The sequence below is a fragment of the Orycteropus afer genome, unplaced genomic scaffold (assembly GCF_000298275.1).
Source record: "Orycteropus afer afer isolate SDZICR_OR568_19922 unplaced genomic scaffold, OryAfe1.0 scaffold00466, whole genome shotgun sequence".
NCBI lineage: Eukaryota > Metazoa > Chordata > Mammalia > Tubulidentata > Orycteropodidae > Orycteropus > Orycteropus afer.
The window spans coordinates 1,530,966-1,543,627 of NW_006922053.1; the positions used below are offsets into that span (position 1 = coordinate 1,530,966).

A 12,662-nucleotide genomic window follows, 5' to 3' on the forward strand; every position below is an offset into this window, starting at 1 on the left:
ATGGGGCGAGCCGCGCGCCCGCACGTGTCCACGCGGCCGCCGCCCGGCGGGCAAGTAGGTGGTGCCCACCGCACCCTGCAAGTACTGGGGTCCCCCTTGTTTTCCCAATCCCTGTGGCGCCTTCCCGTGTCCCGACTGCACCCTCTTGTCGCTGCCGCAGAGCCTGGAGTCCCTCTCCCGGGACCCGTCTTGCGCCGGGGCGCGGCTGGAAAGAGAGGGGCCCAGACTTCATCTCCGCAGGACCAGGCCGGCGCTTGAGCCTTCTGGAGAGAGTTACCGACACCACCCACCCCCAGCCCGCTGGCGCCGGGGAACGAGCCCCAGCCAGATCTCTGGGACCTTATGACCCACCTGCTTCAAGGGCACCTGGGGCCCACCTGTGGTTACTCCTTCAAGGACCGGTCCAGCCAGCGTAATCACCTCCACACCCACCCTGTCCAGCGGCCCCGCCTCCAGGTGCCCTGTTTGGGCGGACCCCAGGGCTCCTTTCTCCTGTGCCCATGGCAGTCCCCCCTGCCTGGGACCCCTCCCCGTCTAGTCCCTTAGCCAGCTGCCGCGTCTGATCGGATGTCCCCTCCGCCCCTTACTCTGCACCCATTCTGCCTTCCACAGCGGCAGTGGGCCCCTTGCCTGGGACCATGCCCCCTCCAGTGCCTTTGTTCACCCCTGGCCACATGCAGCCCCAGTCCTCTCTTCACTGCCATGCTCAGAAGCTGGGAATTAGGGCCTGCTTTGTAAGAATTTGCACACCAAGCCCCACCACCCCCGGGTGAAAGGCTGCTCTTTGATTTACTGTCACCCCCCCATGTCTGTGGTCCACCACATAGAGTGCCACTGGCCATAGTTGTTATTGGAAACTTGGCCTGACCAGGCCCCCAGATCTCCTTCCAGAAAGCCCCCAGGAGCACCCAACATGCTGGATCCCATGCTGACCCCTCTTCCTGTGCCCCTCCAGGTGAAATCGCAGGACCTCCGTCCCTGTGGCAGTGGGGGACTCAATCATGAACTAGATGCAAAGGAGGAGAGGCTGAGAAAGGGGTGTTCTGGGGGACATGGTGGGCTGGGGGAGGGCAAGACTTTCAGCCGGAGGGTGGGTGTTTGAGGTGGTGAGAAGAACATCAGGTCTTTGGTGTTCATGGATGGGAAACCGAGGCCTGGTGAGTGACCTGCTTAGGACATGCCTTTGGGTGGGGTCCTATGTTCACATGTGGATTCCTTAAAGTGCCCCTGACCCCATCAGCCCCTGGAGAGGCCTTCTGAGACTCCACATGCCTGCAGGACAGAATCCTGGACCCAGTCGCTAGTCCACCAGAATGTCCTTCCCTTCCCTGCCTTCTTCTTGTGTGTGTGTTGTGGGAAGAGGCAGTATCTGATGGGGTCAGGCAGAGGGACAAGCTCCACCCCAGCCCATTGCAGTCACTTGGCAGCACTGGGGTAGCTGACACACCCCAAAAGGTCTAGCTTCCTCATACACAGGACCTGCTGAAGAAGGATGAGAATGACCAAGAGAAAGCTTGGATTAAACAAATTTGCTGAAATTGAAAATTCGGAGGAGATTGGAAGAATCGAGTCAAGGAAGTCTCCCAGAAGGCAGAGAGAGGAAGAGAAAAGAGAGGAATGGCTCCTGGCTTCAGAGATAATGTTGTGGGACCCCAAAATGTTTCCAGGTCTCATTTGAAGGGTCAGCAGTGAGAACACTGGCTGTGTTCCAGGAAGCTGAAGACATTGGGCAAACCTTTCACGGTTCCCAGGGAGAGATGTCACCCTGAAGGCTCACCAAGTGGGAGGAAGAATCAAGTTGTTTCAGACTCACAAAGTCTTAGCATACTTGAGGATGTGCTCCAGCAAAGCAAGGGAGTAAATGAAAAAAAGGGAGGGGGCAATTCTGTGGGAAGGTGAGGAGAAGAGAAACTTGAAGTTGGTGGCTGAGATGGAGGAGGGGTTCCTCATAGTGGGGCTGGGGGGCTATCTAAGGGGTTTGGCTGTTTGGGAGGGTTGAAGGATTATTTGGAGGATGGGGGACCACCACTGATTGGAAAAGGAGACTGATCTGTAACAAATGGTTTACAGGTGAAAAGCAGAAAGTGGGGAGGGCTTCCAGAGTCCTGCTTTCAGCTAACGATGGGGGTGCGGAATGCCTGATGATCCCAAGGACTTGTCGGTCATGGCCCTGCCAACCCACTGCCATGGAGTTGCTTCCAGCTCATAGCGAGCACATAGGACAGGGTACAACTACCTCCTTGGGTTCCCAAGGCTGTCAATCTTTACAGAAGCAGACTACCCCATTTTTCTCTGACAGAGTGGCTGTAGGGTTTGAAACACCAACCTTTTGGTTAGCAGCCAAATGATTTAAGCACTCTGCCTCCATAGCTACTGGCACCACAGTGAATTTAAGTCATTTTAGAACTAGCACTGCCACTGCTTGCTGTGGAGTCGACCTCACTCACGGTGGTGACCCTGCGTGTGACAGGGCAGAACTGGCCCGCAGGGTTCTCCAGGGCTGATTTTGGGGAAGCAGATCACCAGGCCTCTCTTCCGAGGTTCCTCTGGGGACCTTTCAGTTAGCAGCCAAGTGTCTTCACCATTGATACCACCTGGGGACTCCTCACTCTAAAACACCCATCACACATAGTAAGGCACACACTTAAGTGTTGAGGAGGCAGAAGGCAGTGTCTGCCACATGTTTGAAAATGCACCAGTAATTAACATGACAGTAGGGATGAACAGACACGGGTGAAACCACAAGTAGAATAAAATATCAATGGTCCACACTAAAACAGGGTTTTCCCACCTTGTGCTATTGTCATCTGGGGGCTGGATCCTTTGTGGGGGGGGTTCCTGTGCACTTCAGGGTGTTGAGCAGTATCCTCAGTCTCCATCCACTCAGTGCCAGCAGCATGCACACACACACGCGTGTACACACATGCGTACTCGTGTGCACATGTGCATGCGTATACACACATACACACACGCACTCCGTACTAGCTTCCCAGGAAAGCTCTTAGTTAGCTTCCACAAACTGGGTGACTTAAAACAACAGCAATGTGCCCACTTATAGTTGGAGGCCAGGGTGATGCTTGGCGATCCTTTGCTTGCAGACACAGCTCTCCTCTCGTGGCCACCATTCCTGTGTGACTGCACCCAAATTCCCCTTTAGTTGTGAGAGCATCTGGCATTGGATTTAGTGCCCACCCTTCTCCAGAAATAGGGAGCTCTGGTGGCGCAGTGATTAAGTACTTGTCTGTTAACGGAAAGGCTGCTGGTTCCGACCCACCCAGCAGCCCTGCAGAAGAAAGGCCTGGTGACCTGCTCCCGTCATTACAGCCTAGGAAACTGTGAGGCAGTTCTGCGTCACATGGTGTTTCTTTGATCTGGAATCAACTTCATAGCCACCAACAACTGCCAGTGTGACCTCACCTTAATTTGATTCAGTTTGCACAGAACCTAAAGGAGCTCTGGTGGAATAGTAGTTAAGGCACTGGGCTGCTAACCAAAAGGTTGGTGGTTTGAACCTACCAGTTGCTCCACAGAAGAAAAATGAGGCAGTGAATTATTTCCAAGTAAGGGGTCAGGCCTCCAGCATGTCTCTTTGGGGGACACAATTAAACCCACAGCATATCACCCCTCCCTCCAGTTCTGACAGGCAGAAACAGCTCCAGACCTTAAGAGCATTCACGGGTTGAAAGCCGTTGGTCTAGGTGGCAAGTACATGTTGCAGTTAGCTCTGCTCTGTCTGAAAACACACGTGTAATGGAATGTTAGGACATATAATGGAACGTTAGGATGTATAATGGAACTTCAGGATCAGTAAGAGGGAGGGGGATGGGCCTGTGCACTGAGTGCAGCTCAGTGTGTATGGGGCTTCATCGCACGAGTGCATGTTTGAAACCTTCCATAATATTGTTTCAGTTAAAAGACCTTTACGAGAGTGACTTCGAAGCGTCTGTGGATGAAACTAGCTTCAGAGCAATCCAGAGTGCGGAAGGGGTGTGCATGGAGGTGACGAGGGGGTGGCTGGGCTTGAGCACTGGGGGTCAGCTTTACTTCTGCTTATATTTGAGGTGTAGGTGAGGCAATTATTAAGCCCACAGCACCCCTCAGATGGTGGAGGGGCGGCCTCCTGCCATCGAATGGCCTGTGGCTCACAGCAGCCAGTGCGCTGTGGACTAGGATCTTCCTGACTGTAACCTTTCAGATTGCCAGACCTTTCTTCTGCACCACCAGGCACCTGGTGGGGGTGGGGTGGAAGAGTCTAAATAAATGCTCATTGTCATGAGCAGAAAGTCTTGGAAAAGGTTGGAAAGTTGATAAAGCAAGAGAGCCACACATGCTCCTTATAGTTGTTAGAAAACACCACCAAGGTGAGGACTTGGGTGGGGGTGTGGCACGGCCTATGTGTCCACCCAAAGGATGTGAGATATTTTGACTTTGTTTTAAACTGCATGATTTAGAAAAAGCCTTTATGAGGAGCCCTGTAGGGCTGTGAGGAACACACAGCACTCAAGACCTCTGGCTCAGGTGGGCACGTTTTGGTGGAGGCATGGGGCTGGAGATGGCTTGAGGTGTGTCTCAGATCCTCAACTTGGATGCCCAGCATTGACACTCAGGGTCCTTCCCCAGAGGGCCTTGCCTTCACTGTGGATGAAACATGGGGTGCTGTGTGGGGTCCCCTCGGTGAGATCTACAGCCAAGGCAGCCCTGATCCCTTTCAACTGCTGGGTGTGGGGCCATTGGAAGGGGGATGTGGGTGCAGGGACCCCGGAGAGCAAGAGGCACTGTGGCTGCCCTTGTGGGCAGCCTGAGGGGGAGACAAGGAACTGTGTGAACAGATGGAAATGTGAAGTCTGCCCGAGCCTGTTTCCCTCTGGAAACTGCAGCCAATTCCGGGGAGGCAGTTACCGAGTAAAGCCACTGCCCGTGCAGTGGCCAGTTCAGATGAACACAGATCCCTCTACAGGAGAGCAGAGTGGGGTCCAGGCCCAGGCCCTCCCCAAGTCCTGCTTCTCACAGGGGGACACATTAGCAATTCAACAAGGACTGAGTCACACCACCACAGATGGTTTATTCCCTGGCCAGCCCTAGACAGCTGTCACGTTGTCACCCAGCCACAGCTGGTTTGCAGCCTCAATGGGTCAGAGGTCACAGGGAGGACACTGCGCCGTCCCCAGCCTGCCCCCCCATGGGGCTGCACTCTGCATTGGTTTAGTCAAGAGCAGCCAGCAAGCCGGGCCAGTGCCCTGGGTAGGGGCAGGGGGCTAGAGACCCTCACACAATACCACTTGTCCCCCGTGGGTGGGGAGTGCTGGTGGTTCTGCCTGTCGGCCAGCAACATAGCAACCAATTCTGCCCAGGCACGTGAGGACCCGTGCACAGGCCACTGTGGCCCGGGTGGCTATGGGCAGGCAGAGGCTGCACAGGGGCTGAGTCCTGGCCAGGAGCAGGGACGGCAGGGCTGGCCTTGGTTCCGTCCCAAGAGGGGCTTGGGCATCTGTGTGGCAACGGCCCGGGTCTCAGTCTCCACCTGGACAGGCTACTTCCACCGAGGGACATGCCCCACTGGGCCACCGCTCTGGCTGCCGTGCCTGTCTGTCCAGTGCCCGCGGGACGACCTTGAGCCTGCAGAGGTGGTACCGACGGTGTGGTGCCCAGAGCCCAGCTCGGTTTACAGATGCACACGGTGAACGTTCCAGGGCCAGGGCTGTGCCGGCCTGGGCCTCCTCGCTGACCAAGAGCCCCAGCCCGTGGCCCTGAAAGTGGGCATCACTATCCCCATCACAGGAGGAAAAAGGTGCAGAGGCCAGCTGCGCCTGAGGCCATAGCTGAGCCAGCTCCCCAATCCTGCCTGCTTGTGTACCCTCTGCCAGGCCCTGTGCCCACAGTCACGTCTACAAGGAAGGGCTGTGCAGCTCCCCATGGGGCCCAGCCTCCAGCTGAGGCAGATTGGACCGTCTGTGTCCAGAAGCAGGGGCCGCTCTGCCCATGTGGACAGAGCTGGCCTCAGCCTGTCCTTGATGTCTGTGTATTGGGGAGACCACAGTTCTGCCAGCCCTTGCGTGGCTAACAGTGGCCAGGCTCCTCCAGACCATCTGGAAGGCGAGGTGCCCAGCCAAGGAACGGCGTTTGCACTCAGCGCATGTGGAAGGCTGACTGTGTACAAACTCCTCTCGTGGGGCCTGGAGCGGGACGCCTCTCAGGCACCACACTCCCAGCATCCCGACAGCAGCTCTCTGGTTGTGCGGAGCCCAGCACAGCGGCCAGGCCTTGTGGAGACAGGGCCTCGAGTGGGCCCTCCAGAAAGGGTCACACTGGTTCCTGAGGAGGTGGCCTCTGTGGATGCTGCTACGCCACTTGGCTCAAGTCCAGGCCGGGGGGAGCCGCAGTGCATGAGCGGCAGTGCGTCCAGACCCCAGGCCTCAGGGAGGGTCAGTGAACAGGTGTCCTTCTGGGCTGTGCCCATGCAGCCCAAGGCAGGGAGACACACCGGGGCAAGCAGGGACTGCCCTCCTATGCCTGGTCACGGAGGCTGAGGGCTGTCTGCAGGCAGCCCTGGGGTGCAGGGAGCTCTCAGGCAGGGCCCCTGGAAACCAAGAGGGAGCAGGCAGTGAGGAGGTGAGTAGGGAATGGGGTGAGGGCGCCCCTAGTCCTCCATCACCGCAGCTGGCACTGCTCAGGGTGGGTGGCTTCTGGAGGCTGCCCGCCCACCCCAGGGCCCAGCATCCCTGGCCCTGCCCAGCAGCCTGGCACCTGCTCCAGCCCTAGGCGTGCTCCATCTCCTGGTCTGGGTCGGGCTCCTCCTCGTCGTCATCGTCCTCCTCCTCCTCCTCCTCCTCCACACCGGGCTTGTCCAGGGGCCCCTGGCCGTCCCGTGCCAGCTCCTCTACGTGGGCCAGCATGTCGGCCATCAGTGCCTCCTCCAGCCGCTTGCGCACCTGCTGCACCAGCTCCTCCTGCTTCCTGGGGACACACGCGTGCACTTGTGGGACAGATGGGGCCAGCCACTCCGCCCCAGTAGACAGAGCAGAGCGCGGTCCCCCGGAGAAGCCAGGATGGAGGCCACAAGCCACCAACTCTGGGCAGCCAGAGTGTCACACCTTGCTCTGCAGCCATGTGCAGACAAGCAGAGGCAGGGGCGTGCCGGGTTCACAGACATCGTCCCAACAGAACAGAACAGAACCAACCGGGAGAGGTCAGCTGGGGCCCACTGGGATCTGAGCACAGACTGGGCTGACTGAGGGGCGGAGAGGCTCCTTGTCATGCAGGACCACGTCCCTGTCCTCAGAGGGAACGAGGAGGGCCACAGGCCACCTGCTGAGCTGGGCCCCAGGGTACTATGCTCTCTGCTGTGCAAACGGAGAATTCTAAGGACAAGGTGGTTGACGCCCGCTGTGGCCTGGCTTCCAGAGGCGCCGCTGAAGAGCACGCCGGCCCCGGACTCGTCCCCACGGGACCGTCTGTGCGCCCTCTGCTCAGAGAGCTCCCTCCTTGTCTTTAGCGCCCTGCATTCCCAGTACGACGTGAACCCAAGATCCACGTCCAGTTCCGGAAAATGCTCAGCCTCTCTCTTCCCCCGGACTCCTCATGTGACTCCTCCCTAGTTCACCCCCGGTGGACGTTGAGAGGAAAGACAGAAACATGAGCTTGGGGTGTTTCCGCCTGCTCCGGCTGATGCGTGTGGAGAGCAGGGGACGTCTCCCCAGACGATCTCCAACCACGGCCCCTTCAAGGATGCCTGGCTCGTCCTCCAGCAGACACCTGGTCTCCTACAGCACCCAGAAGGGCGTCCCACCTCACCCCTGCACCAAGAGGCCTGGGCTGCGCTCAGGGCTAGGAGCAGCAGTATCTGTGCGGCCCTACTAGGCCCAGGCCAACACCCCAGAAGCTCCAGCAGCAGAGGCCGCCTCGGGGAACAGGAGCGTCGCCCGCACTCAGGGACACGTCTGCCCACAAGCCCGGGCGCGGGTGCACTACCTGATGTCCTCGTCGGTCACCATGAAGGCCTTGCACAGGGGCTGGGTCGTGTTGAGCCACACTCCTGGGTTCTTCTCCACGGCGGCGGACAGCTGCCCTGTGATGGGCATCGTGCTCGTGTGCAGGGCGCTGGCGATAGCTGACAGCAGGGTCTCGTCGGTGCAGCCGGGCCCCACGCCTGCCAGCAGACAGCCCCGGCTCAGCACGAACCCCTGAGGGGACGCGCTGGAAAGGGGTGCTTGTCCGGCTTTCCTGAGTCTCGGGTTTCGTTTCCCCACCCTCTTGCAGATGTGTGGGCTCACTTTTTTGTAACAGAACAAGACGAGTTCTGTGTTCGCAGAGACGATGCGGAGCAAAATCAAACACCCCACAGGTCTTTGTTGGAACTCGTTCTTGCCTGAGACCCCTAAGGCAGGCTGCTGTGTGGGCTACAGACTCCCCTGTGAGTGGGGGGTCAGGGCCCAAGTGTAGGCTCTGGAGGCAGACCGCCATTCAATGCCCCAAGTACACCCTGGCTGTGGGTCCTCGCCCCCCCCAGTTTCCCCGCCGCCCGGGACGCTGATGCCTCCCTGTGCCCACGGGGCCGGGTCACCTTGCAGGCCCTTCGGGAGCTCCATGGTCTTCACCAGTTCCTCAGCGATGTCAAAGGCATTCAGGCCGCTCAGCTTCTTCTCCCAGAAAAGCTGCCGCCAAACCACAACCACACTGTGGTCAGCCTGGAGGGCTGGCCACCCCAGGTGGCCTCGAGGGCCCCCTCGGCCTGACCTCCACACCTGGGGATACCCCTGAGCACAAGCACCTTCATGGGCAGGGATGGCCGCCTACAGCCATCACAACCACCGTGAGGGGTACCATGGGACTGAGGCACCAGCAGTGCGTGCTTCCAGCCCATCTGTCTGCCCTGCTAGCCCCTCGGCCCTCACTTAGTGGGACACCCCAGGCAGGAGCTGCAACGACAGGACTCATGCGGGGCACTGCAGCCGGAACCATCCAGCACCCACGTCTCCCCAACAACCCAGCAGGCATTCGCAGTGATGAGAGCCTGCCCACGGTCACCCTGGCTCATGTGGCAGGTGCTCGAAGCCACATGCAAACACACAAGGTTTGCACACAGTGTCAACAGACACCGAGTTCCTTGGGAACATGATGACATCGGTTACAGAAAACCTGAACGTCACGATGTGTAGACTTTCTCCCCTGGAACCGTGCTGCTCAGCTGGCTCCCAAGGGCCCTGCTCCTGCTCCAGAAGACCCAGCCCACCCTCCCAGCCTGCACTGGGGGGTTCTGACCCCCACTGCCCTTCTCAGCATGCACTGGGGTGCTGACCCCCACTGCCACTCCCAGCCTGCACTGGGGCGCTCTCACCCCCTGCTGCCCCTCCCAGCCCACACATGGGGTGCTCTGGGGTGTGCCCAGTCTACACATGGAGACCTTTTGGCATCCCAACTAGCAAGCTGCTTCCTGACAATCTCTCTCCGACCGTCCCCAAGGAGAGCGGAGTGAGGGGGACCAGCAGGGCAGGGGAGGGGCCGTACAGTCTATGGCTGAGTCGGGCCACAAAAGAACCGTACTCCCTCACAGTTCTGAAGGCTGAAGTGTGAACTCGGGACCAGCTCTGGGGACAGTGCCTGTCTCTGCCCCTCCAGTACCAGTGTTCTCGGTGCCTTGGCCATCTCCACGTGGCACCTGCCCCCCACCAGTGCTGCTGCTCTCTGCCGGACCAGCTCCTTCCAACTCAACATCCATCAGGTCTAGGATCCAGCCTACACAGCCAGGGACTTGTTAACAAAGAGAAGCCCGTTCCAGGTGGGAGCACACCCCCAGGTACAGGCGAGAAGCCACACCACCTATGAGGGGAACGTACTTCAATCCCCAACAACCAAAGTCCTGTCAGGACAACTCTGGGCTTAGGCGTTCATGGTCCAAAAGCCAGCTGTCTCTGGCCAACGCCCTCCCATGACCACAGACTGGGGTCCCTCGGGCTCCATGCCCCGTGGTTATAGCAGAGCCCTCACCACTGCCCACAACAGCCCCTGCCACCAAGCTCACGTGTAAATGCAGAAACCACTCATGGTTCCTAACTTCCCAAAAGCTCCTCATGAAGCTTTCCCCAACACCTCCCGCAGGAGCTGGGGGTCCATGCGGGGGAATCAGGGCCTGGGCCAGCCGCGGGGCTGCAGCCGCCAGACTTCGCGTTCGCCATGGCAAGTGGCTCAAGAACACGTGGCGTGAGCTCAGAGGAGTGCTCCAAGCCCCAGGCCACTCACACTGGCTTCTACCAAGAGTGTCCTTGTGGTGAGACCCTCAGACAAGTCAGATGGCAAGGGGCCGGGCAGTCCTTGAGGCAGTGGGGCTCACCTGCCGGGGCTGGTCCACAGCCTTCTGGGGGTCACTCTTCACCTTGTTGCTTGGGTGGTTGGTGATCTTGGTCACTGGCTGCTTGAAGATGGACGCTGTCTGCCGCACGGGGAGCGCTGTGTTCAGGTCGGGCTTGCCCTGAAGAGACAATGTGCTGGCTCGTCCACCCTGAGGGCTCTCTGGCCTGCCCACTGCCCCGCCGGTCTCGCCAGGCTGGGCGCCCGACAACAGCCAACGTAACGGTTACCTCTACCCTCTTCTGGACACCAGAGCCCCCATCTCCCAGGGTCCTGAGCCAGTGAGCCCCATTCTACTTTGTGTGGCCCCTAGCTCCGTCCACCCACCTATTCCTCTTCACCTAGCACCTGTGGGGTGGGCCCTATTGGCACTGATACTTCCCTCTGGACCAATCATATCTCCTTGCTTCTAAACACAGACTGTACGGCATCCCTGCCACAGCCCCGAGGCCCGCCCACCTCTGTTGTCCACAGTCAGCCGAGGGACCATCATCCCCACTGCTGGGTTCCTGTTCCCAGCACCCCATCAGGCACCCATGGTTCTGCAGGCTGACATCTTGCCCTCTCCTGGCCCTGAATGGGGTGTCAGCTCTGACACACACACCTGCCTCCTCCCTGCAGCTGGCCATCCAGGCCTCATTGCCTCCTTTATTTGCGAGTGACAAATCTCCATTCCTGGGGCTGAGGCCACACCCCAAGCTGCTGTCCACCCTCACTGCCTGGCCCAGCCAGTACTGGATGAAGCCGCTGCAGGCAGCGCGCCCCTGTGGACCGTCACACAACTGCTGCAAATGCATGTGCACTTCCAATAGCTTACAAAAACACGAGTGTCACATGCGCGCGCACACACACAAATAAAAACAAAAAAACTAAACTCCTTGCCGGGGAGTCCGATCCGACTTACAGCGAGCCCTCCTTGGGTTTCCGAGGCGGTATCACTATGGAAGTAGATTGCCCAACCTTCCTTCCGAGGACTGGCTGGTGGGTTTGAACCGCCAGCCTTCCAGTTAGCAGTCAAGTGTCTTAGGACACACATACAAAGGAGCAACAGCATGCAGAGATGGAGGGAGCAGCCCCGGCTCGTGTCCCGGCCACCCCTTGCAGTGCCCACACCCAGTGAGCCGAAAGAGGCTCACCTTGACCTGGCTGGAGGAGTCGTAGCGCGTCCGCTGCCGGCTCTTGTTCACCTTGCTCATCAGCGTCCGGCCCGTGCGGAAGTCGAAGGTGCTCAGGTCCATGGAGCCGCCCAGGTAACGCGCCAGCTGGGGCTTGCTGCGGAACTTCTTCCCGCTGGGGCTGCGGACGGGGGCTGGGGGTCAGCGCCTGGCCGGCACCACCATTTCACCCTCCGCTTGGGCCGCCCTCCCCAGGACAGCCAGGGAGGGCAAGGTCAGGCATAGGGCAGACACAGCTGCTCAGTGAAGGATGAGGGCATCTGCCCACAGGATGGGCCTGGCCCTTGCAGCTTCCTGCTCCCGAACATTATGGGGACAGGATCAGACCAGTCTGAGAACAGACTCCAAGGAGAGTGCGCAAGAGACACACCGAGAGTGGCCTCTTCCTCATGGGTACCATGTCGGGGAGGGTCTATCAAACCCCAAGAAACAGCTCCTTGGTGTGAGCCAGTAGAAAACTTGGAAATGGGGACTGGGCTTGAAGCCCCCACTCCTGCTCACCACGGGGATGAGCACAGGCAGTGTCCTTGCTAGGAAGTCACACCGCCAAGGCACAGGGTCGCTGTATCAAGTGAGGCCGTGCTAGGTATCACCACCGTCATGATCACAGCTGAGAATGTAAGGTGGTGCAGACACCCGGGAAAACGGCCCCCACGTGACCAAGCAATTTTGCTCCGAGGTATACGCCCGAGAAAAACGAATGCACACGCCCACACAGAAACCTGTACACGATGTTCTACTCTCAACAGTCAAAAGGTGGGCACAGGGAAAGTGTCCACAGGTGACGGACGAACTCACTGGGGCCACCCCCACAACAGGACAGGACTGAGCCATGAAGCGTGAAGCTCTGACACGCTGCATGGCCGAGCCACACGGAGAGAGGCCACCCCAAGGACAGACATCACGCGACCCCACTATACTCCACAGGCAGAAACGGGCTTCGTGGCTGCCAGGGGCTGTGAGCTGGGGGAAGGGAGTGACAGCTAACGGGTGCGGGTTTCCCTCTGGGATGACGGCAGCGTTCCCACTGGCTGTGGCGAGGGCTCCTTAATTGCTTCCACAGCTCCATGAGTGTGCCACAAAGCCCTGCAGCGTGCCGAGTGCACTGGCGCCCGCAGGCTGGGTGAGGACAGCAGGAGCGGT

The 12,662-nt window shown here is 59.1% G+C and overlaps 1 protein-coding gene across 1 annotated transcript; it reads right to left on the reverse strand.

Moving 5' to 3' along the window:
* Window positions 1–6,755: 6,755 nt before the first annotated feature.
* MBD3 (methyl-CpG binding domain protein 3) lies at window positions 6,756–11,639 on the reverse strand. Its single transcript, XM_007954611.2, has 5 exons — window positions 11,481–11,639; window positions 10,328–10,465; window positions 8,561–8,651; window positions 7,969–8,146; window positions 6,756–6,954 (listed from the first exon to the last, which is right to left on the reverse strand). Exons 1-5 carry the CDS (start codon window positions 11,580–11,582, stop codon window positions 6,756–6,758), a joined length of 708 nt encoding a protein of 235 aa, XP_007952802.2. The 5' UTR covers window positions 11,583–11,639.
* Window positions 11,640–12,662: the final 1,023 nt, after the last annotated feature.